Here is a 25778-nt window from a genome sequence, read left to right as displayed (position 1 = left end):
GGAGGGGCAGGAGGTGTCTGCCCCACCCCGGAGGTGCCTGAGGCTCTTGGCAGGGGCAGCTGGTGCAGTTAGCACCAGCTGCCAGTGACTCACCTCCCACCAACCCAAACAAAACACCTTGGGGCTGAGAACCAACACCCAGTACCTCCTCACACCACAATCCTAACCACCTGACCTGACCCTCCAAATCCACACCCCTAGGGGTCCCCTAGTCTCAGAAATCTGGTCAATCCCAGCTCCCAGTCACCCTCCGGACTGAGACATATCCCCCTTTTTTTTATTTATATAAAAAAAGTTTCTTTTTAAATATAATTTAAGAATCCCCTTCCAAGCACCGTTGTCTGCCTCTGTTGACCACCACCACCCTCCTGTCCCTTTTACAACATCATCCCCCTTCCCTCCACACAACACAGCTTGGGGGCACTTGGGGGGGGGGAGGAAAGGAGGAAGGAACTGTCTAAGGCTGTGGCATTTCCAAGGCACTGTTCTAGAACATATCAATGGGTCCTTGTTCCCAACAGGAGACAGTGGAACCAGGTACCCTTCAACACACAAAATCTGGACAAGAAGGGGAGGGAGGGGGGAAGGAGGAAAAAATTAACAAAATAAAAAATAGTAAAACTTCAGAACCTTCAATATGAAGGCAGATGAGGGGAGGGGCATTTACAAGGGGAAATGATTGCCTTTGGTGGTGACAGCAAGTCAGGACATCAAACCCCAATGATTACATCACCGGGTCCTGACGGTCCCTTCCTGCCTCCTGGGACGGCATTTTCCACTCCCAAGTTGGCAGGCTGGTCACCCTTTCTCTTTGGTCTGCAGGGACATGCCCGTTGAGGTGGAAGGCGCTTGGGGAGAGAGCCCTCTGGGAAGATGGGAGGTTAGAGACGTAGGGATGTTTCTTTGCCCAGTCTTGAGGGAAAGACTCACTCTGAGTTTGGGGTTCCCCGCCTGGAGGGCACATGTATGATCCCATATGGCACAGTTCCCCAAATCCTGGGTCTCCGACCCCCTCTGTTCAAAGTGCAATCCAATGGGAAGCTGTGACGAGGGGGAGGGGCTCATCTTGTGAGTCCCCACCCAACTCTGCCCCCCGGAAAGAAGACTCCACCACGGTGGTGAGTCCTTGGAGGTCAGAACTGCTGGGCTGGTCCCCCTGTCCCACCAGGGGCTCCTGGCTTAGCTTGGGACTTCATATGCTGCACACTGGCCAAGATTTTCTTCTGGTGTCCTGCCAGAGTGACTCCAATTCGGAGAAGGTCCCTGTGGAAAAACAGAAGGTTGGAGGAGTCCCGGGACCAGCCAAGCAGGGAGCCCACAGGAGGAGACCGGCAAGAGTAGTCACCAAGCATTTACTGAGCAGCCTCAGTAGAGGAAGGAAAGAGAAAGTCCTCAGAGGGATTTTAGGGGGAAAAAGCTGGAGAGGTTGCCTTAGAGGAGAAAGAAATACAGACAGGGACCACACAGGTAAAGAACTAGGCCTTAAAGGGAGCACTTTGGCTCAGTGATACTGAGGAGGGACCAGGAGACCTGCCTGGCCAGACATTTTTTTTTCTTTTAATTTTACAAATTATTTAACTGGTTATTTGAGATTAAAGTATTGCTATGTAGCCCACGCTTGCCTCAATTGAAAAAGCTTCCTGCCTTAGCCTCCCAGGAGCTGGGAGTACAGTGATATACTACCACAACTACCTCCTCCTGACATAAGTCTGTGATCACCCCCCGACCCCATCCAAAGCTGGGGTAAGCAGAGGCCTTGGGAGAGAACCAGAGATGGGAGGGAGGAGGGGCTCCAAGGATAGACAGGCAAGAGAACAGTTATTTGGGAGTTGATAGAATCATAAAACCGTGTAACATCAAAGCTGGGAAGGGATTTCCAAATCTCAGGCCCGTCCTCTCCTTTTATGGGTGGGAAGAGGGAGCCAGAGTTGACACATTACTGTGAGAGCCACGTTTGGAATGTAGATAGAGGCACAAAGACAGATACAGGCTGGAAATGGGAAGGGAGATAGATGACCCTGGCGTGAGGAGGCTCCAGAATGAACACTAGCCAGGCCCTGCTGTTGTGGGAGGATCCCGGGGCTCGGCCTCAGGCATCACAGCGCTGAGCAGCCATATAAAACAGCCCTTGAAGCGGAACTCAGAGGTCCCTACTGAATGGGGAGGGGGGTGGGTCTGACTCAGTCTCCGACACCGATGCTCTGTGCCCCACTGCGGTCCCTTCTACTCACTCGGCAGAGATCTGACTGACCACCTCAAAGGAGCCGAAGCCAGCCGCTGCAAAACTTTCCTCGTATCTTCCCATCTTGATGGCTCGAAGCCACTCGCCCACAGAACCGAAAGCAGAGTAGTGAGGCTGCCGTTGGTCCAAGAGTGGATGTGAGGCCCTGGAAGGTGGGGAGGATAAAGATGGAGAGAAATGCTAAGTCAGACCTCATCAGAGGGCTTTCGGAACACCAACACAGACCAGTCTATACACAAAGGCATAGGTACTCCAGGGCCACTTGGAAGGGCTCTTGGGTTGTGGGTCGGGGCTGTCCTTTGGGATCCTCACCCGCCATTCTCCCTGGCCACAATTTTGAGGCTAGCGGGATTCCGGATCATCTTGTCCAGAGCGCTGACCACCTGGGGAAAGCGGGGCCGGGCATTCCGGTCCTTCTGCCAACAGTCCAGCATGAGCTGGTGGAGGGAGGTGGGGCAGTCTGGAGGAGGAGGCAGCCGGTAGTCCTGTTCAATGGCATTGATCACCTACAGAGACAAGGAGGAAGACTGGGTGAAGCTGGCTTGAGAGAATCTTTCGCCGAAGGAACCACAGGCACCCCAAAAGCACAGACCCCTAAGTCCCAGGAGGACGCAAACTGCCTTGGTTGGCAACACTCACCCACCCCTGCAGCTCTCAAGCTTCAGTCTAGAGAGCAACCTCCCAACCCTGCCCTCCACCCTTCCCTGAATCCAACGCTGCTACATCCAACTCTGTGCCTGTGTTCCTATGTGGATGTAACATGTGGAGCTCAATGAAGGGTGCCTTCCTACCTCACTCTCCACCTTATTTTTAAATTGCATGTATCTATTTATTTGCAAACATTGGTGTGTGTGCACGCACAACGGCGCATGTATAGAGGTCAGAGGACTGTTTGAAGAAATCAGTTCTTTCCTTCCACTGTCCGGTTCCAGGGATTAAACTCAAGTCATCAGACCTACCAGCAGGACCACTGAGGTACCTTCCAGTTCATCACTTTCCTTTGCTTGCACGTCTAATGTGCACGGGTGGCTCTGTGTGTGTGTGTGTGTGTGTGTGTGGTGTCTTCATCAGCCACCCTCCACCTTCTACATTGAGTCAGGGCCTCTCTCTTGAACCCAGAGCTTATGGATCCAGGATCAATCTCTAGATTCTATGTCTCTACCGTCCAAGTCTGAAATTACAGACACGCTCCCACACCTCCCTGTGGTTTACACGAGGGCTTGGGATCTGAATTCCAGGCCTTGTGCTTGCATTACCAGCACTTCACCTACGGGGCCATCTCCCCAGCCCCTCCACCTTGTTTTTGGAGACAATGTCTCACAGAAGTTGGAGTTGACTGACTGGCTATGCTGGTGCGCCAATTAAGTCCCGGACCTGTCTGCCCCCGACACCCCAGCAGTGAGGCTGTGAAGAGCCTCAGCCTTGCATGGCAAGGAATGTACTCATTGCGTCATCTGCCCTCCAGTCCCTGCAGCCAACTCCTGGATGCAAACATCACCCCTCTGTGCCCACACACACAGATGGGGAAGAGTCTGGGAACTCTATCCCCCACTCCCGTATCCAGGATTCATAATAGACTATCCTGATAGAATATCCAGGAAATCGTGGTATGACCACAGAACACTTACATCCTGGTTGCTCATGTCCCAGTATGGCCGTTCCCCAAAAGACATGACCTCCCACATGACGATCCCATAGCTCCAGGCATCACTGGCAGAGGTGAACTTCCTGAAGGCAATGGCTTCAGGGGCTGTCCATCGGATGGGAATCTTTCCTCCCTGTGGAAGAAGCCAGAAAAGGTGAACCTAGGCAGCAGCAGGACCCAGGAACATCATCCATAAGGGATAGTGTGGTCAACTTGACATAATCTAGACTCCTAAAGGACGGGCCTGTGGCAGTGCCTGAAAGACACTTTAACTGGGTTAAACGAGGTTCCCTGGGCTTGGGCCCCTGCACTCAATCAAAGGGAGAAAGTGAGCGGGCCACAGGCATTCATTAATTGTTCTATTTCTTGCCTGTGGTGCGAATGTGACCACCTGCTGCCTCGGCTTTGTCACTGTGACAGGCTGTCCCTAGTACTCTGAGCTCAAAATAAACCTGTCTTAAGTTACCTTTGTCAGAGTATTCTATCACAGCCATGACACGCCCCACCTACCCCCAACCCTATCTCCTGTTTTGTGATGTTTTCTAGAAACAGAGTCACGTGTCGCCCATGCAGGCCTCCACCTCCCTAGTTCCGGTAGGTAGCCAAAGATGGACTTCTCTGACCTCCAGCCTCCACTGCCTCTGTTGTGGGATTATAGGATTGATTTCTTTTTCTTTCTATCTAGGATCCACCTAGATATCCCAGGCTAGCTACCATCACAGAGCTTCCCTCTCTCAACCTCCTCTCTGTTGGAATGACAGGTGTCATCCCAACTGCCCTAACTCCCAGCTGGCCTCGTTTCTTCCTGGGCTCCAATCTCTCATCTCTGCGGCTGTGTTCCTCACTCGTCGGAAGCTGGTTTGCCTTCAGCCCACACCTGTCTTCCCCCGCCGGGAGCAGAGCTGCCAGTGCTTCTACCCATGGTTTCTCCCACCAACCCACTTCCCTGAGTGAATGCTTAGCTGGGATCTCTGGCCCCAGGCTCACCAGGGAACTTGTGTAGGTGGGATCAGAGGAGTTCTCCTCCAAGAATCTGGAGAGGCCGAAGTCGGACACCTTGCACACCAGGTTACTGTTGACCAGGATGTTCCGAGCAGCCAGGTCTCGGTGGACATAGCTCATTTCAGCCAGGTACCGCATGCCTGAGGCGATGCCCCTCAGCATGCCCACCAGCTGGATGACCGTGAACTGCCCGTCGTTCAGCTGGAGAGGAGAGAGACGAGAGAAAGGCTTGTTCAGGATGGATCGCCCGTGGTTTATCCTCCTCGCCTCTGCCTTCAGCACAGCCATCACTCGCCTATCCATCTTGGGTCTACACGGCATGCAGTTCTCTCAGGCAGCCCCGGTCTTCCTAAATTCCCCTGCTATAGCAACACCTTGGCACCGTTTCTCAACATGCCTCATAGTTAGGTTTTTGCTTTTGAGACAAAGTCTTGTCTTGTTTATATGGCCCATCCCCCTACATCCATCTTCAAACCCCTGGGGATACAGGCATGAACCAATCACACCACCCGGTTTTCTTCCATTTTAAAGTTGTATGTTCACTACTCCCATAATATGAAGAGATGTTTCTAAGGCCCTCCCCCTACATCTCAATCTGCCCTCTTTTAGACAGGATCACCTTATATATCTCTAGCTGGTTAACTTGAAAATTACTACGCGGCCCAGGCTGGCCTTGAAACGTCCCTTCTGCCTCAGCTTACAGGCATGAACCACCACATTTTGCTTCTAATCAGAACATCTAATTAATTATTTACTTTGAGATGTTTTTCTGAGACAGGGTCTCAATGTGCAGCCCATGCCAGCCCCAGAGTTGTGGCAGCCCAATCTTCCTGGCTCAGCTTCCCAAACTCTGGGATTAGACATGCAAGCCATCACTAATGGCTTCAGCTAACATTTTTATTCTAATGAAGACCTTAGATTTGATAGGCAGAGCTGGGCCAGTTAAGAGTGTACTCTGAGCTGCCTGTCAATGGAGAAAAGGCCTCAAATCAACTGCGTGTGAACAGAAGAGAACAGGATGAAACGGAGGGACATGGTGACAAAGGTGAGGTCTGGGCCCGACCTTGAGATGTTTTCATTTTGCCCTCATAGCTATATCAAGCAGAATAACAAAACTAAACGGAGCCCATCTGGGTTTAAGGCAGGATGCAGGGGCTATACCCCCTACACCTCTGGAGGGAAGAACAAGGAGGCTGCATCCAAAATCTGAATTTCTTTTGTTTTCTTTTTCTTTTTTGTTTTTGTTTTTGTTTTTTGTTTTTTGTTTTTTGTTTTTTGTTTTTTGTTTTTTTTTGAGACACAGTTTCTCTGTGTAGCCCTGGCTGTCACTCTGTAGTGAGCTCCTTTCCTGGCCTGGCCTCAAACTCAGAAATCTACCTGCCTCTGCCTCCCAAGTGCTGGGATTAAAGGCATGCACTACCACTGCCTGGCTGAAAATTAAAAACAAATTTTGCAGATGGCCCAAGATTAAACTCATGACTTTTACAAAGGCAGAAAGTGCTGTTAACTGCTGAGCCATCTCCACAACCATGCTTTTTTTTTTTTTCAATGATGACAATTGAACCTAAAACCTCATAAACACTCTATACTGAGCCATGTCACCAGCCACTCACTGGAGGGTTCTAGGCAGGGGCGCTACAACTGAGTCACACCCCTAGGTCCTCACTGGGGTTTTCTACATAGGCAATCTACCACGAAAATACATCACAGCCCTTCCCCATTACTATTTTGAGACAGACTCTCTTCAACTTGCCCAGGCTGGCCTTGAACTTGTAATCTTCTGCCTCATTCTCCCACGTGGCTAGGACGACAGGCAGCATACTGGCTATTTGCATGTATCTCCCTAAATCCTAGAGAGTCCTTGATATGAGACTGACATGCTGAGGTGCTGTAACATTTGTCCCTTAGAATGTCGCCCGCCCCTTCTGAATTCATGGCTTCTTCCATGTAGAGTCATTTAACTTGTTTTCCTGTATTTCCTGTAACCAAATCTCTTTCCCATGTCCTGATGGATTGGAAATTAGGCATCTGTGGCTGTATCACACAGGGGAGCTGTGCTACACACTGCACATACTGTCCCAGACCCACCCAGGCTCCTATGGATGCTAAAGCAGATCCATAACGCAGTGTGACCCCTCATCATTGACACAGGAGTCTATGTGACAAAGGTCCTGCTGCAGAGTAAGGAAGATGAGTGTGGGAAAAGATTGCAAAAGAGAGAGTTAATCGGGAGGTGAGGGAAAATGTGTTTGAGGCCTAGAGTAGAGAGCCAATGTAGACAGAAATTTAGAATGATGAGTGTACAGAGAGGCAGGCTGGGAATGTAGTTCAGGTAGTAGAAGGCTGCCTAGAATCCCCCAGGGAGGGGCTGGGGGCGTGGCTCTGTGGTAGAGCCCCTGCCTAGAATCCCCCAGGGAGGGGCTGGGGGCGTGGCTCAGTGGTAGAGCCCCTGCCTAGAATCCCCCAGGGAGGGGCTGGGGGCGTGGCTCAGTGGTAGAGCCCCTGCCTAGAATCCCCCAGGGAGGGGCTGGGGGCGTGGCTCAGTGGTAGAGCCCCTGCCTAGAATCCCCCAGTGAGGGGCTGGGGGCGTGGCTCAGTGGTAGAGCCCCTGCCTAGAATCCCCCAGGGAGGGGGTTGGGGGTGTGGCTCAGTGGTAGAGCCCCTGCCTGGAATCCCCCAGGGAGGGGCTGGGTCTGTGGTTCTGCAATAGAGAGATTGTAGAGCCTATATATGAGACCCTGGTTTGAATCTCCAGTAATGTACAAAAATAAATCAATGAAATAATGCAGTCACTATTCAAGATCTGGTTTGATTTTTTTTTTCCATGTCTGAAACTATTCAGCTTTTTTTTCTTTCTTTCTTTCTTTCTGGAGGTAGAGTCTTGCTATGTAATACAATACTAAAAGTCTTGCGATGTAATACTAAGCTGGCCTAGAACTGGCTTTGTATTCCTAGGATGACGTAAACTCACAAACTTCCTGCCTCTGCAATGCTAGGACGGCAGGCATGGCTTCTGCTTTACTCTATTTTCTACGTCCAGCTTTCCCTGTTTCCTCGGTTCCCACTCCATCTCCCAGGAGTATGCAGCGGTTGTGAAGGTGGAGGGGAGGCTTACCCGCAGGAAGGAGTCCAGGGCTCCGTTCTCCATGAATTCCGTGAGGATCATAACTGGCACACTGTTGGTGACCACGCCCTCGAGGCGGATGATGTTGGGATGCTCGAACTGGCCCATGATGGAGGCCTCGCTCAGGAACTCACGCCTCTGGCGCTCGGTGTAGCCACCCTTCAGAGTCTTGATGGCCACACAGCTCTCCTTTTTCCCTGGTGCCTTCAGCCGACCCCGGCACACCTCGCCGAACTCACCTTCAGTCACAATGCAGATGGTCAGTTTTTCTCCTCTTCTGACCCATTTGTAAAAAAGCCCAGGCTTTTGTGGTGTGTGTGTGTGTGTGTGTGTGTGTGAGAGAGAGAGAGAGAGAGAGAGAGAGAGAGAGAGAGAGAGCACATGCGCACATTGGATGTACAAGTTCCTGTTGGTGTGTGTATATGCATGTGATAGCAGCCATACGTCAACATCCGGTGTTTTCTTCTACCTCTTTCACCTTTTTTCTTATTTTTGTAATTATATTCATGGTTACACATGTGCATGTACACATGTGAGAGAACGAACATGTGAGAGAACGAACACGTGACATTCAGAGGGCAATTTTCAGTAATTAGTTCTCTCCTCCCAGCATGTGGGTCCCTCACAGGTCATCAGCCTTGGCTGCAGTCCTCTTGATCCTCTGGGCCATCCTGTAGCCCTGGCCATCCTGGAACTTGCTATGTAGACCAGGTTAACCTCAAACCAAGAGTACCCTGCCTCTTCTCCTGAGTGCTAGAATTAAAGATGCGTACTGACACAACAGCAGTCTACCTGATTTCTTGAGAGAGGGTTTCTCACTGAACCCAGTTTGGTTAGGCTGATGGATGATGGGCTGGCCAGTGAGCACCACAGACCCTCTGCGTGTCCCTTATGATGCCACCCCCACTCCCTATCGCTGGGATTTCAGGCATGTGCTGCTGTGCTCAGCTTTTCCACACGGGTCTGGGAATCAAACTCAGGTCCTCACGTTTGTACGACTCTGAAGCATCCTGACTTGTTCCTCTTTTTTTTTTTTTTTTTTGGTTTTTCGAGACAGGGTTTCTCTGTATAGTCCTGGCTGTCCTGAAACTCACTTTGTAGACCAATAGACCAGGCTGGCCTTGAACTCAGAAATCCACCTGCCTCTGCCTCCCCAGTGCTGGGATTAAAGGTGTGTGCCACATGCCCGGCCCGACTTGTTCCTCTTACCTGCACCAATTACCTCTTCAATCTTGACATAGGAGACATCGATCTCTTTGGCAAATTCCCTCACTGCCTCATTAGGGTCTTCATAAGTAAAAGGATCAATGTAGACCTTGGTACCTAAGGAGTCACACAGGAGCCCATTAACCAGGAAGTAATAAATTCCTCTGGACCAAGATGTCCCATTAGCCCAAAGCTGCTTTCCCCTTGTCTGTGACCCACATACCGTGCCCGATGAGATACTGCCCATGCTTATCCGAGTACTCAACTTCCCTCCCATTGCTCTGCTTCCTGTAGCAGTGTGAAAAGAAGTAAAAGGCAAACTGAGTCACACATCTCTGGGCCCACAGAGAATGAAGGAGTTGGGGTCTAGAAAATTTTCCACTGAGAACTGATGGGTGGGAAAGACAGGAAGGCTTGCTCTACAAAGGCGGTTTTCAACCTGTGGGTTGAAACCCGAAACGGGGTCAAACGGCCCTTTCACAGGGGCCATACGTCAGATACTCTGCATATCAGATATTTACACCATGATTTATACCTAGCAAAACTACAGTTATGCAGAAGCAACGGAAGTAGGTTAATGGTTGGGGGGGCGTGGTCATCACAGCAGGAAGAACTGTATTAAAGGATTGCATCATTAGGCAGGTTGAGACCACTGCCCTAGGGTGTGTGAGCAGGTGGCCAGAGTCTTTACCTGAGGCAGAGAACTGCAATGATGACAACCACCAGGACCAGGACCACGCCCACAACCGCAGTGCCTGCAATCAGGGCCAGCTGCTCCCGCCAGCTCTCGCTCTCTGGGGGGAGAAGAGGTCAGGTAAAGATGAGAGTTCCCGATTCCCCCTAACTCCACCATCAAGCAATGATCTGAGCTCTCCTAAGCTGACTCCCATCTCAGCCCAGTACGAGCGAAGCGACGACTGAGCTCATATTGAGGACAATGGATTAAGTGTCCAAGCTTAACAAAGAAAAATCTTCTTTGGGTGAGAGTCCGAAGGTGATAGCATACACCTGTAATCCCATTCAGGAGGCTGAGGCAGGAGGATAGAGGGTTTGACACCAGCCTGGACTACAATAGTAGGTTCTGCTTCAGCACAGACAACTTAGTAAAACCCTATCTCAAAATAAAAATAAAGGCCAGGATACAGCTCAGTGGTAGAGTGCTGGGCTAGCATGCTCAAGGTCCCTCAGCACTGAGAAAAGTAAGACAAAAGTGATGGTCTATGTCTGTAACCCCAGCATTTAAGAGGCTGAGGCAGGAGGATTGTCAAGTTAAAGTCCAGCCTGTGTCACACAATGAGACCCTATCTCTAGCTTATCAGCTAAGAACACTAGCAGCTCTTCCAGGAGACCTGGCTTCACTTCCCAGCATCCACATGGGGGAAGCTCAAATACTCCAGTTCCAGGATCGACTTCTGGCCTTCACGGATCCTCCATCTACACAGTGCACAGACATACATGCAGGAAAAACACTCATATGCATAAAATAAAATAAAATCCTTAAAAAGCATAAAAGATGAGAAAAAGAAAAGTGATGGAAGAAAAGAAGAGAGAGAGAGAGAGAGAGAGGGAGGGAGGAAGGAAGGAAGGAAGGAAGGAAGGAAGGAAGGAAGGAAGGAAGGAAGGAAGGAAGGAGCCATGTATGGTGGGGGACTCCTGTAATCTTGGGAGACAGAGGCAGAAGGATTGCTGCAACTTTAAGTCCAGCCTTGCAAGTTCAAAAACATCTCCGTGGCTCCATAGCAAGGCCCTGTCTCAAAAAACATGGAGCTGTTCAAAAACGTATGGAGTTAAGTCAGGCACGCCTTTAATTCCAGCACTTGAGAGGCAGAAGGTACGTAGATCTCTGTGATTTCCGGGCCAGCCTGATCTACAGAGCAAGTTCCAGAACATCGAGGACTACACAGCGAAACTCTGTCTCAAAAAACCAAACAGCACGTGCTACCTCACTTTACCTCAGAACTCTCATCAGGGTGGGAGGCTTTTCTCATCTTACTGGAGGAGGGAACAGGAGGAGCTTGTGGGTAAACATGCTACTAGGGTGAAGAGCCAGCAGGCGTCACAGCCAGAGCACGAATTTAGTTTCTCTATTCTAGGTTTTGGCCAGGGCTTATCACTGAAGGATAAGAACAAGGCAGATGACTGCCGATACTAAGGCAAGCCGTGCCTGGTGGGGCAACCTTCCCAGCCTCCACCGGAAACCCCAGACTCACCATCCAGTTGCGTCTGACTGTGATGCTCCTGGCCGAAGGGACCGTAGCCAGCCTCGGACCGTGCGCGTACCTGGACCAGATAGCTGGCCCCCCGCTTCAGCCCCCGGAGCTCAGCTCGGTTTTCTGATGTCTTCAGGAAACGTACACTGCTGGGGCCCTCTGCGCCCTGTGCAGGAGGAGAAAGGAATGGGCCGTAAGATTCCCCCTTTTCTGTTGCTTTCCTTCCCCCGTCACTCCCACTTTGTTCTATCCTATAGCATCATTTATCCTTGCAGCTTTAGTTTTTTCTCTTTGGGATGCTGGAACCCAAACCTAAACATCTCACAGGCCAAGCAAGCACTCCACTAGAGCCACGCCCCCAGCCCCTCACAGAAGCATTCTAGGCAGGGTTCTACCACTAAGACACACCCCAGCCCCTCCCTGGGGGATTCTAGGCAGGGGCTCTACCACTGAGCCATGCCCCCAGCCCCTCCCTGGGGGATTCTAGGCAGAGGCTCTACCACTGAGCCATCCTGACAACCCTTTATAGTGGTTGTCCTGGTATATAACTATTAATTTATATATGTATATAGATTTTCTTTATTTAAAATAAAAATTTATATTTATATATTTATTTATTTTTATATATCTATTTCGTTTATTTGTATTATTTATTTATATTATATATTTATTACATTATTTATATTATATATTATAATTATTTTACAGATAACGATAACTGAAGCGTAAAGAGGCCCAAGGGCTAGCCTGTGGTCGTAGAGTTAATAAACAGTCAACCTGAATTGCAATGCTCCCAGCTCTGGTTCAATGCCCACCAGTCCCCTTACCTGGGACAGAGCCTAGCCTTACCTTCTCATGATACTTGACCTCGTAGTCCAGCACGGCCCCACTGGGTGCTCTGGGGATAGCCCATGACAGGATCAAGCTGCTGGGTGACGACCGAGTCACTCGGATGTCAGACACTGCAGGAGGCACTGCAGGAGAAAGAAACCCAATGCGCCCTGCTGCAAAGTCTAGCAATTAACGGTTTCCAATTCTTGCCCGACCCGCACCCCCACAGTGCTGGGGATGCGGTCAGGACCCTACATGTACTAGACACGCTCTACCACTGAGCCGGACCACAAACCCTAGGGGTTTTGTTTCCTAATTTTTCCTCCAGAGGTTATACCTAGCAACCTCTTCTAATACCTGCATGATGCTCTTGCAGGGGACCCATGTCTGGTTCCCAGCTCCCACATCCAGTAGCTCACCGCTGCCTATAACTGCAAGTCCAGGGCATCCAATACCCTCTGTTGGCCTCCTTGGGCACCTCCACACATATGGTTTACACAAATGAATGCAGGCACACATGTATAAATTAATACATTTTTGAAAAAAAATTCCCTTTGAGTACTCTGGAAGCAGAGACAAGAGAATGCTGAGTTTGAAGCTAGCCTCAGCTACACACAAGCGGCTATCTCAAAAAAAAAAAAAAAAAAAAAAGGGAAGGGAAAAAGGAAAAGGACTAATCTGGGTCTGGGATGATGGCACAGTAAGCAAACCGCGTGGGGCACAAGAATTTGGATGCGCCAGGCGTGGTGGCGCAAGCCTTTAATCCCAGCACTCGGGAGGCAGAGGCAGGTGGATTTCTGAGTTCGAGGCCAGCCTGGTCTACAGAGTGAGTTCCAGGATCAGCCAGGACTGCACAGAGAAACCTTGTCTCGAAAAACCAAAAAAAAAAAAAAAAAAAAAAAAAAAGAATTTGGAAGCCCAGCACCCAGGTAGATGCTGCACAGACATCTCAGTCACTCGTAATCCCAGAGCGCAGGAGGCAGAGTCGGTAACTAAGACCTGCTTTCTCTTAGAGAGGCAGAGTCTCAGGCTGGCCTTGAACTTCTGATCTTTCTGTCTCTGACTCCCAAATACTGAGATTATGACTATAAATGTTGCTTTTTTCTTTCTTTCCTTTTCTCCTTCTTTTAAAATTTACCAAAGCATAGTACCTTCACAGAAGGCTCTATTATGACATTCCCATATGAACACATAATATTCTTTGGTCACATTATCCCCTCTATTACTTTTAAAAATCATTATTTTATGTCCCCTTGTCTTACCCTCACGGTCAGTGGTGACATTGACAGGCTCAAAAGGAGGTGGTCCAGTGGCTAAGGTAGACACACCATTCAAAGCAGCAACCTCAAAGGTATAGGTGACATCAGGACGCAGCCCTCGGATTGACACCCAGGGTTCAACCAGGTCTCGAGGACCGGGGTCGAAGGTCATGTCGCCCCCACAGGGCAAGCAGGAACCCCCAGGACGGCACTCTCGGCAGCGTACAGCATAAGTGAGGTCCTCTCGGCCCCCGGACTCAAGGGGAGCACTCCATTCCAGGCGCAGGGAGGAACCGTTCAGATGGTGAACCACGCTTCTTGGAGCAGAGGGTGGGGCTGTGGGAAAAGAGAATCAGGTAGAGGGTAGGAAGGGACTACCCTAAAGGACAGAAGGTCACACTAATCTCAAGTATTAGAGGTGAGGCCAAAGCTGGGAAGCATGTGGGCTGTGATGGGCTATCTTCAGCAACTTGATACAACCTAAAATCACTTGGAAAAAGTCTTGATGAGACTATGTTATGTTGGCCTATGGACGTGTAAGTACAGGATTTTCTGGATTAAGTTAAGTGATACAGGAGGACTCAGCCTACTGTGGGTGGCACCATTCCCTATGAAGTGGGTCCTGAGTTATGCGAGAACAGAGAAATCAAGCTGAGCACAAGCAAGCAAGCAGTCGAGCAAATATGGGTTCATTCATTTCTCTCTGTTCTTGACTCTGGATGTGATATGACTGGCTGTTCCTGCCTCGACTTCCCCATGCCAATGGACTACAACCTGGAGTTAAGCTAAAATAAATTCCTTCCTCTCTTAATGGTTCCTTATCATGGTATTTTATGACAGCAACAGAAAACTGTATCAGGGACCATATGGGGAGTCCACACACTCTCTCCCCCATGAATCACACATGGGACATCAGATGTTTTTCACTCCTGGAAACTTACTAGTGCAAGGTGAACTCCGGGGGTCTGAGCGGGCCCGGTAATACCCAATTCGACACAGGCAGACAGAAGACCCAATGTTATTCGAGTGGCTGTTGGCTGGGCACGGCAGGCAAGACTCTTCTCCTATTTGGGGCTTGAAGGTTCCCTGGCCACAGGCTGAGGGAGAGAACAAAGATGTCTATCAAGAAAACAAAACTGAAGACCAGAGAGGTTACGAGCACTGGCTGCTCTTCCAGAGGACCTGGGTTCAGTTCCCAGGACCCACAGGGGGCCTTACAAGCATCATTCCAGGGTATCCAGTGCCCCCTTATGACCTCAGGCACAAACACAGCACATGGGCATATATACACACACATGCAGGCAACACACACACATACACACACACACATAAAGTTTAAAAAAAAAAAAAAAACTTTAAAAGGAATCTTCCAACTTCAAAACAAAAACAAAACCTGCATGCAGACAGAGCTTAGGAATAAATGAGAGACTGGCCAGTTAGAGGAAAAGGGGGTGGGGGGCATCCCTCACTCTGCCTAACCCTAACTATGGCAGTCTGGTGAAACCCTCTCATGATTGTTTACTAATTAATTGACTTATAGACAGCATCCTATATGTCCTGACCTCAAACTCCATATATAGCTAGGGATAACCTTGAACTGATTTTTCTCTCTCCACCTCTGAAAGGTCGAGGTTACAGGTGTGCAGCACCACATCCAGTTTGCAAGGTGGAGAGGACGGAGTTCAGGGCTCTGTGCACACCAGCAAGCCCTCTACCACGTTCCCAGCCATCAGAATAATTGTGAACGCACACTGCCAAAAATATAGAACTACTAAAAAAAAATATGCAAGATAGCTAACGTGATGCATGAAGCCTTAAGAAAGCACGCATGAATGGTAGAAATTAGGCATTTTTTTCCATCCTGTAATAACAGACAGCACTTGGAAGCCAGAGGCAAGTTCAAGGACAACCTGAGCTGTATAGTGAGACTCCATTTCTCAGAAACAAAACTAAGGGCTGGAGAGATGGCTTGGAGGTTAAGAGCACACACTGCTCGTGAGCGGATCAGAGTTCAGTTCCCAGCACCTATACTGGGTGGCTCACAGCAGCACCTGTAATTCCAGCCCCTGGGGAGATACAATGCCTTATGTACACATAACCTCACATATACAACTAATTTGAAATATGAATATTTTAAAATTATAAAAACAGAAACAAGCTGGGCTGGAGAGATGGCTCAGCAGTTAAGAGCACTGACTGACTATTCTTCCAGAGGTCCTGAGTTCAATTCCCAGCAACCACATGGTGGCTCACAGCCATCTGTAATGGGATCAGATACCTTCTCCTGGCGTGTCTGAGGACAGAGACTGTGTACTTACATACATAAGATAAATAATCTCATTTAAAGAAAGAAAGAAAGGAAGAAAGGAAGGCAGGAAGAAAGAAGCCAATAACAACAAAAACCCAAAGAAGAGACAAGCCAGTCACAGCAACACACTCAGGAGGCTAAGGTGGGACAGTTCATGAGCTGGAGAGCAGCCTGCGCTATAAATCAAAACCTAATCCCAGTACAAAAACAAAAACCACAAACAAAATACCAGGAGATGCTGCGGATGGCCTTAGGACCTCCAGAACACCGAAGTCATGAGCAAAGATGATGTTTTAGCTTGATGCGGCACCCAGAGTGTGCTTTGTGAAGTCCTGTGTTTAGGATGGTATGTAAACCCTCAGATCCCAATCCAAAGGCACCGAGGTTGCCAACATTCCAAAAGTAATGACTGGCTAATTTTAGGTGGACATTTGTGGAAATGGAGTCGTTTACAGGACAGCAAGCTGGTTCAAGGGGCCAAAGTGCTCACCACCAAGTCTAATGACTTGATTGGTGCCTGCAAGCTGACCTCTGACCTCTGACCACAAGGGGGCCTCAACAGCACAGGCCACGGCCCCTAGCAAGCACACACAAAATAAGCAAATCTCTAAACAAAACAAACAAATGAAAATACAAATCTGAAGACCTGAGTTTGAATCGCTGGCACCTGCATTTAAAAGATAATAATGAATATAGAACAACAAAACCCAAACCAAACCAGCCGGCTAAAAGAAACAACTCAAGGGCTGAGGATATAACTCAGCTCGTACAGAGTTTGGCTCAAATCCTCAGTGCTGACAACCAAGAAAAGGAAAAGGAAAAGGAAAGAAAAAGCAAGCTGAATTCCAGGGACAGAGAAGCAAAGTCATATCAGCAAATGGGAGGGAATTCAGAACAAATAACATATAATGGAGATCGATCATAAAGTCCTTTTCTACCATCCAACAAGGTATCCGAGCTGTTCAGTGACAATCACTTAACGTAGGGAAGCTTAAAGGCTGGACAGAGGAGCCCATGAGTCTCGTGGCTGGGATCTACTACCAATCAGCCAATCAAAGGAATTAACAGAATTATGAATACTACTTTCTACTATACTAAGAATAAAATCCGAGAGGAAAGAAGCCCCAAATCCTAAAGGGATGAGAGCAGGAGGAAAAGCTGGCCCCACCTTTCCCGGGTACTCGCGCTCTCACCTCTGCATACTTTGTTGCTTTCCGCAGCCTCGTACCCTGGCGCGCAGCTGCAGCCGGTGACCTGCTGCTCAGCCCACTGACCATCTTCCCGGCAGTAGAGGCTGGGGCTGGGGTTGGCGGTAGGGACCGCGTTGGCCACGCAGCTACCTGCCACCGGCACCACGAGCTCCCGAGGCACCGTCTCCGGGAAGTAGGTCAAGTTCGTGATCAGCCAGGAGCACTTCTTGTAAAAGAGATGCAGAGAGAGCAGAGCCATGCAGGCTCCTTGGTCCTGGAAAGCCAGGTAGAAGCCGGCTTTGCTGAGAGGACCCAGGCGCAGCGTCTTGATGTTAACCTTCCCTGTTGCTTCAGCTCCAGGGCGCTTCCGCGTCAGATGTTCTGCGGCCACCGTGTCCACCTGCAGAAGAACCCGGGTTCACCACCACTGTCCCAGGTCCTCTGGGATCTCTGTTGGACTACCTTCTTCACAGATACCTCCATCCATTTTAGCTTCTGTGGAGAACCTTCTATCTACTTTCCATGATACGTGTTTGTATATGTGTGTATGGGGTGTGTGTGTAGAGAATATAGAAAGAAAATGTATATATAGAATATATAAAATATACATACACTTACATATGTGTATATATACACATTATGTATACACATACAATATATATTCATATGTGTGTATTTCACATACAATATATATTCATATGTGTGTATTTCACATACATATATATATACATGTATGTATATAGTTACACATATACACATATACATACACACAAATATAATATATTCATATGTAATATATGCAGATGTATGTGTGTGTGTGTATATACATATATTTAAACACACACACATAAATCTAAGGTCTCCTGTAGTCCAAGCTGGTCTCAAACTTGCATGTAGCCAAGGTTTTTCCAAGACAGGGTTTCTCTCTGTAGTCTTGGCTGTCCTGGAACACACTCTATAGGCCAGGCTAGCCTTGAACTTGGAGAGATCCTCTTGCCTCCACCTCTCAAGTGCTGGAACGACAGGCAGGCACGGCCATGCTTGCTCCGTCCAGTCCAGCCCGGGACTTGGTGACGGCTAAGCCAGCACTCACAATTGAGGGACTCGCCCGCCCGGCTCGATCTGCTCTTCCCTGCCGTCCTCTAATGCTTGCTGAGCTGCACTTCGTCCAACTTTGTCCTGCCTTGGTTTCCCAAGGAGTCATTTGTTCTAGGAATATTCATAGATACCTGCGCCATGACCTCAGAGCCAAGGAGAAAGGATGGAGAATCAGACAGATGGCCATGTAGGGCAGGAGCCAAGGTGAGGGTAGCTACCCACTCTGGAGACTAAGATTCTCACCCCAGATGCTGACATGCCATGGGAAATCAATAACTAGTTCTGGGTGAAGATTTGTAAAAATACAATTCACCTTTTAGGAACAGGGACATAGATAAGTTAGCTCATGCAGGAGGCTCTGGGCTCCATCTCTAATACAGGCCTGTAATCCCAGCACTGGGGATGTGGGGGCAGGAGGAGCAAGAGTTTATGGTCACCCTTGGCTCCATAAGAAAATTTGAAGTCAGCCTGAGCTATATGTGAGATCTTGTCTCAAACACCAAACATGGCCTAGAGAGATGGCTCAGCAGTTTAAGGCAATTGCTGCTCTTGCAAGAGGCCCAGGGTTCAATTCCCAGCACCCACATGGTAGTTCACAACTGTAACTCCAATTCCAAGAGCTCTGATGTCCTCTTCTGGCCTCTGTGGGTGCCAGGCATGCACATGGCACACAGACACACACATGCAGGCAAACATTCAGACACAGAAAATAAAAACAAATAAGTTTTAAGATGTACATATGAACAAAACCAGAAATAAAACCCGGGCATTGTGGCACATGCCTGTGACCCCAGCATTCAAGAGGCATGCACACAGATCCCTGAGGTCAAGGCTAGCTCGATCTGTATAGTAGAGAGACTATCGGAAGAAAGGAAGAAAGGAAGGAAATAAGGAATGAAAGAAAGAAGGAGAAAGAAAAACCACGAAGGTTGGAGACAGAGCTCAGCAGTCAAGAGCACGTGTTCCTCTTACAGAGGACCCACACCAGCACCCACAATGTGGCTCACAACCGTCTTTAACTCCAGCTCCAGGCAAGCCAACACCCTCTTCTGTCGTCCTCCGGCACCAAGCCTGCACATGGAGCACACATAAAATGCATGCAGACAAAACATCCACACATATAAAATAATTAATAAGCCTAATAAAAATTAAAAAAAAAAAAAAAACAACTGCAACAAAAAAAAAAAAAATAGGGCTGGTAAGATGGCTGGGGAGGTAAAGGGCGCTTGCCATTGAGCCTAAGGATCTCAGTTCTATCCCTGGAACCCAAGTGAGAGAAAAGAACCAACTTCTGCTAGCTGTCTCTGACTGACCTCACACAACACACACACACACACACACACACACACACACACACACAGGTGGAGGCAAGAGGATCAGGTGTTTCAGGCTAGCCTGGGCTTTGGTTAGCCTTTTCTGGGTTAACAAAGCGGAGGAGCCGAACTCAAGGATAACTTTGAGTCCAGTAGTTTCAAAGCTGGTCTGGGCAGCACAGCAGTAGCTCAAAAATAGGGAGGCAAGGTGTGGCTGGTGCTGGAAACTGGAATCTAAAAGACAGGGCTGGAGTGATGGCTCAGTAGTTAAGAGCACTTGATGTTACAGAGGACATGGGTTCGATTCCCAGAAACTTATGTGGCAGTTCTTACAACTACCAGTAATTCCAATTCCAGGATGACTATGCTACACAAATATACACTGGAACAAAACACTCATACACATAACATAAATAAGAAAGACATGATAGTGCACACCTTTAATCCCAGTGCTTGAGAGTTAGAGGCTAGTGAATCTCTCTAAGTTCAAAGCCAGCCTGATCTACAGAGTGAGTTTCAGGACAGCCAGGGTTACATAGGTAGACTTTGTCTCAAAATGCAACAAAGAAATAAATTAAAAAGACAGCCAGAATTACAATGGCACCCTCTTATAAGCCCAGCACTCGGGAGGCAGAAACAAGAGGATCAGGAGTTCAAGGCCAGCCTTAGCTGTGTAGTGAGTTTGAGGTTAGCCTGGGCTACACAAGACCCTGTCTCAAGAAAGCAAACAAATAAAAAGACAGGTGAGAGCTTTGTGTAGAGGAACCAGGTGGGGATGTGAGAGGACCCGATATTGACAGAGATGCAAAGAGTACAGAAGGGCCCAGCAGTGAGCAAGCAGGTCAGCAGATAGGTCTGCAGAGATGTTGTGAAAGCAGCTTGAAGATGGACCTCCCCACACAGGAGAGGCAGTACTTGTTCTTCCCTTTTATCCACACACACACACCTCCACCTCTTCCCTCCCTAGACTTAACTGCTTGTAGCAGCATCAATCCCCCAGGCTGTTAGTACCTTGATGTAGGGGTTCTCCATCCAGGCGGGTGTGTGGGCCGTGGCCGTATCAGCTTCGCTCTCATAATAGAAGACAGTGAATGTCTCCTTGCAGGAGCGACTGGCCCTCGGCAGGGACAGGCATTCCATCATGGTGAAGCGTATCGTGGCATACACGTGGACGGCACCTCGCCTTGGGACCCAGCCAGTGCGCAGCCAGTGCGCCTGGCCCCCTGGACGCTTCATGTCGCACACCTCATAGGTGCGGACGCTGTGCTGTTCCTCATCCAGGCCGCTTAGCTCCTCCCACTGTGCAGAGACGAAAGCTGTCAGTCAGGACCTCTAGCTAGGGTCAGCTTGGCTACAGGAAACAAGTATCTCGGAGTGTTTCTGTGCAACCTCCCGCTTCAGTTCCCCTCCAGCTCTTACCTGGCCCTCTGCCTGGGGGTAAGTCACCCATTTCAGATCCGCCGTTTCCAGTTTTGTGTTCAGCAGGGTCTCTAAGACAGAGAGACAAAGTCAGCCCCATTGGGGAGGTATGTGTGAGAGGAACGGCCAACAGCTTGCTGGGAACGAACGGGAATGAGGGCGAGTGAGTTGTCTTTCTAATTCCAGGAGGTAGCAAAGTTTATTCTCTTGGACGAAGGAGATAAAGACACTAGCCACCAACCCTGCAGACCTGAGCTTCATCCAGAGGAGCCAGTGGAACACCTGGGACCAAGTCCCGCCCTCCCCTTTGGCTTTGAGAGAGAGGAGTGCCTGGAGTTAGGGTGGATGAGGGAGGCATCACCTCAAAGTTCCCGGTGCTGTCTCTGGGTGTAGGGGGCAGGCAGGAACCTGAGCAGCCAGAGGCAAAGCCTACGGGTCCTTCTAATGGGTGGCAGGAGACAGCAGAACACGTTGGGGACAGGATGCCCACGGTTCTGGGAAGGGGGTGGATAGAGGCCGACGTCCCCACCCTCCATTGTTCCAGCCTGGATAGCGTTTTCCTGTCTCCAATTTACACACTGTCTGTGCAACAGGCTGCTCTTCAGCCTGCAGAGCTGAGCCCAGACTCACTTTCCCTGCACCTACATCACACCAGTTGGCCTCCAGCTCAGTTCAGTCCACCAGTTCCCAGACCCACCTCTCACCTCCATCCCTCCAGGGCTCCATTTCCAGGTCGTCGTCCCCTCCCCCCACCACATCTCCCAGTTTACACCTCCTTTAGGGCCTGAGGCCTTGGATAAACTAATTAACATTTCTAAAGCTTTAGTTTGTCACCAGTTAAAATAAGGAAACAAGAACCCTGCTTTTTTGCAGGGCAAAATAACAGTAAAATAAACGCAGTTGGCACAGGTGTAGGCAGGGGCTTGAGAATCATTCAGGTAACGCGGGTGAAAGGGGGCATTTCCTGTTGGCATGGTTTTTCCCTCCCTTCATGGGTGCTCTGCCCATTTGACTTCCTCCTCTCCAGGAGCCCAAAGTCTGTCCTCACCCCATTCCCACACTTTGATCAGCCCAGAATAGCACTGCCCAGCCTAGAGGGAGCTCCTTTGATTCCATCGCTTCAGGGAGAGATCTCCCCCACTCTCAAGGCCCACTCCCCAGATTCTCCTTTGATTCTAAGCAGCAAGGGAGGTTGTGGGGGAGCCAAATTCATTGAAAAGAGATTAGGGAGGCAGGGAAGGGGGTGGTTATGAGTCCTGTGCAGCCCCAAGAGGGACTGTGGAGTTAGGGGCTCACAGATCTGAAGAGGCATTTGGAGAGGAATACAGAAGGAAAAAAAAAAAAAAAAACAGAAATCTGAGGAGGGCTAGGAGGCGGCCAGCTGGGGTGAATTAGGACGACACAGGCCGGTGTTAGGCAGTTTCTGCGGGCTTGCATGGCTGGAAGAAAGCCTCAGCCTTGGGAAAAGTTGAGGTCTAAATGGCATGTAAAAGGTTGGGGTACAGCCTTGAGAAAAACAAGAAAAAAGTCTACACGAGGTCAGTAGCCTGGCCAGCCATTTGGGAGTTGGAGAGTGGGGCTGCAGATGGGGCCATCCTGACTGGGGTGTGGAGTCCAGGTGTGAATGAATGCTAGGGAACCGGAGGTGGGGGTCGCTTTACGGCCTAGTTGGGGTCTGCCTCGCCTGCAAGTGCCCCTTCAGGAACTTTCCCCTGGAGTTTAGCCAGAGGTGGAGCGAGGATAAAAACTTTGGGGGATAGTTTTGAACATTAGGGTGGACAGGAAAAGGAAGGTTGTCACGGGCCTTTGGCATCAGGACTCAGAATTTAGAAGGCTGGGTAAGGGAAGGTCCCGGGTCTGAGCTCTCGACTCCATCTCTTTCCCAAACAAAAGAAAAACCCCACTCCCCGCCAGGCCGCCTCCTCCCCGCCCCCTCCCGTTCTAGTGCTATTGGTCCGAAGTGTTTAAGGGGTACCAGAGTTGGGATAGGGAGAGACCATCTTTTGCACTCTGAGGCACAACTTTGGGGACCCCAAGAACAGGGGGCACCCCCAAGAAAACTCACCTTCTAAAGCAGTGGCGAGGGAAGCCCAGCACAGCAGCGCTCGGAGCTCCATGGCGCCGCCTCACTTTGGCTGAATGCGATCCGAGTTTGGGGGGCCCTGGCCCCCCCAGGTCTGACCCTCCCCTGGGCGGGTGCACACCGACTCTGCTGCTGGGACTTTCCGTCGAGGGCCTCTCAACGATGGCCCATGCGGGCGCGCCAGGCACCCGCGCTCAGGTGCGGCCCCCACGTCCCCGCCGCAGCGCGCGCGCGCGGGGAGGCCAGCCTTGAGGGGGGACGTCCTGGCAGTGGCCGTCGCTGGGCGGGCGGAGATCGGGACGTGGCTGAGAGTTAGGAGTCCCTTCGGGGCTTCGGGGGTCCCGCCCTGGCTGGCTGGGGTGGGCCGATTGCTCGCGGTCTCCCTTGCTCCCTGGAGTGGTTGGTGGATGTCGCGCTGCCTGGGTGAGTGCGCCGGTCGTGGTCAAGGAAGGTGGAAACCAAAGTGGGAACCGAGCAGGAGGGAGGGAAACAGGCTGGGCCAGGGCTGGGCCGAGTCGAGACTGAGTCGGGCGGCGCCTGGCCTAGGAGGGAGGGGCGCATGGGAGGCGGAGACAGTCCCATGTCAGAGTTTCCCCCCGCCCCATCTCCCAACACCCTGGAGCCCGGGTTTCTCTGGGAGGGGGGTGGACAGGGGAGCTGATTGGCTCCTATGCTGCTGAATAATTCATGAGAGGGGGGGCGCCCGAACTGAGCCTGTCGGGAAGTTAGGAGAAAGTTTGCAAGAGGGGGAGGGGCGGCATGTGTGCAACTTAGGGACTGTCCAGGGGTGCTGGGTGTCCCATGCCTACTACCCCTGATTGTGCATGTTGGGGCAGTAGCCCAGGAATCCTCAGGACTGGCCTGAACCTACCAGGCCTCACAGATGTGTGCGTAAATGTGCATGCCCCCCACACAAAGCCTGCTTTGACCTTGCAGCGGGACCTGAGATTCCACATCTGGATGCGCCCCCTGCCACTTAGTTGGAGCAGGGGATTGCATTTGGGAGGAGAAGGTTAAAACTTTGCTCTTGGGTATGGAGAGCTTCCCAACGGACCTCCCTTCCTCAAGCAATAATCCCAGCTTGTCTATCTCCGGAGAGAGCACTCACACAATCAGTGCGTGCACGTTAAGTCCTGGAGATCCACTGTGCGCGCAGCCCGACGCTGGAGAAAGTGGTTTGAAACCCAAAGAAGTATAGAAAATGTAAATAAAAGGCAGGTGTGTCAGAAAGGGTGAGGGATCTCCGTAACACCTCATTTCATTTTTTTTTAAAGGAGGGGGACACTTCCCCACCGCCTGCAGCCTTGACCTCCAGGGCGGGGGTAGGGAACGTTGTGGCTCTTTCCTGAGGCTGTTTCCTGTCTGGCTCCTGGGGGCCCTCGGGATAGCTGGGAGGGCCCTTCCTCTCATTTGCTAGCACCCCCTCTCATCCATCAGTTTGAGGGGAGGGTCCAGGAAAGACGGCCTCCTATCTACATCAGGGCACTGTGAGTGTGGGGCACAGGATGGTTGGATGAGAGAGGTGCTGTTCCCGAAGTCGGTCCTTTAAGGGCTGCGGTAAGGAGACTTTAATTTAAGGTAATTAGTACAGGGTCTGGAAACTCTGAGGTAGGAGTCTGGGGCACCTGGGAGTCTGCCAAATACCCTAAGCGCGCGCACACACCCCAGCGGGCGCGGGAGACCCGTGATGACCTCTTGTCCCCGTACACTTATCTTCCTGGCGCAAGTAGTGCTCCCCACCCCCTGCCCTTCCTCACTGCCCTGCCTGGGTCCCGCTCCGGGGTGGGGGGTCAGCCAGGGCAGGAAACAGCCGGCTTGGCTGGAGCCAGGCTGACCGGCTAGATCTGGGAGTCCCCTCCTCCTTCCCCACGCAGACTCAGGCTCCCCTTCTCTTATCCACAGACACCCCCTTTTTTGCAGCTATCATTCTGCATCCGGGTCCCCCTGATTTTCTGAGTCGTGGCTTGTTCTCACCCTAGGCGCCACCATCAGCAGCCCACTTCAAGCCTTTGATTGCTTAAAAAATTTCACATTTAGTGGGATAAGCAATTCATTAGTATGCATTAGCGCCTCAATAGAGGAAAGACAAGCATCGTGGATGACAGAGGCAGGCGTGGAGGAGGGTTCAGCTGATGAGACCCGGCTGTAAAGATGAAAGAGCCCATCAGATTATTCGGAAACCTGAAGGAAGACAGTGTATCAGTAAGAATGACTCCTGGGCTGGCCTCTCTACTGCTATCAGTAGAGAATTTGGTAAACAGCTTCCCTAGCACCCAGAAAGCCCTGAGTTCCATCCCATTCCTACACAGATCCAATGTGGTCATACTCCCACAACTTGGAAGGAAAGTGGAACCAGACTGGACTACATTGCAAGTCTTACACACACACACACACACACACACACACACACAGAGAGAGAGAGAGAGAGAGAGAGAGAGAGCTGGTGAAAATCCCGTGATTTCCCTTTTCCATGCAAGTGACGCCGGAGATCTTTACTCCCTGGGTCAGGAAGCACCGTCCATTTATCCTGTGTGTGTGAGGTCATTCCTTCCACTCCGGACCACCAGAAACTCCTGCTGCCAGCACTGAGTTGCTCAGCCTTCTGCTGCAGGTGAGAACTCACATTAGCCCAGAATCAGTGTTTGTCCCAAAGACCCAACCAAATCACAAACCTTTTTGTTTTTCTTCTTCTTCTTCTTCTTCTTCTTCTTCTTCTTCTTCTTCTTCTTCTTCTTCTTCTTCTTCTTCTTCTTCTTCTTCTTCTTCTTCTTCTTCTTCTTCTCAGTCTTAGGGGACTTGGAGGAACTGAGATGCAGCTCTGTGGTAAAAGTGCCAGCTGCCAAAGCGG

General features: G+C 50.3%; 1 protein-coding gene across 1 annotated transcript; it reads right to left on the bottom strand.

Moving 5' to 3' along the window:
* Nucleotides 1-458: 458 nt before the first annotated feature.
* Nucleotides 459-23463, bottom strand: Ephb4 (EPH receptor B4). The gene is made up of 17 exons (XM_021162668.3): nucleotides 22913-23463; nucleotides 20848-20918; nucleotides 20440-20727; nucleotides 17021-17417; nucleotides 14461-14616; nucleotides 13523-13855; nucleotides 12279-12403; nucleotides 11430-11595; nucleotides 9911-10013; nucleotides 9443-9507; nucleotides 9223-9336; nucleotides 8005-8252; nucleotides 4875-5090; nucleotides 3871-4020; nucleotides 2555-2748; nucleotides 2232-2387; nucleotides 459-1263 (listed from the first exon to the last, which is right to left on the bottom strand). The coding sequence occupies exons 1-17, from the start codon at nucleotides 22962-22964 to the stop codon at nucleotides 1134-1136; spliced, it is 2964 nt and encodes a 987-aa protein (XP_021018327.1). The 5' UTR covers nucleotides 22965-23463; the 3' UTR covers nucleotides 459-1133.
* Nucleotides 23464-25778: the final 2315 nt, after the last annotated feature.

This window comes from Mus caroli, unplaced genomic scaffold, assembly GCF_978045245.1.
Source record: "Mus caroli unplaced genomic scaffold, Mus_caroli_1 scaffold_4, whole genome shotgun sequence".
Lineage (NCBI taxonomy): Eukaryota > Metazoa > Chordata > Mammalia > Rodentia > Muridae > Mus > Mus caroli.
Note: the sequence above shows the minus strand (reverse complement) of the source record. Positions and strands in the feature narration are given on the sequence as shown.

Coding starts and splice junctions, on each gene's coding strand:
- Ephb4 (XM_021162668.3), bottom strand. CDS start 22,964: ATGGAGCTCCGAGCGCTGCTGTGCTGGGCTTCCCTCGCCACTGCTTTA. Junction 8,253..9,222: donor TGAAGAGGTAATTGGTGCAG/GTAAGAGGAACA, acceptor TTGTGACTGAAG/GTGAGTTCGGCGAGGTGTGC. Junction 2,749..3,870: donor GGGACATGAGCAACCAGGAT/GTAAGTGTTCTG, acceptor TTGTCTCTGTAG/GTGATCAATGCCATTGAACA.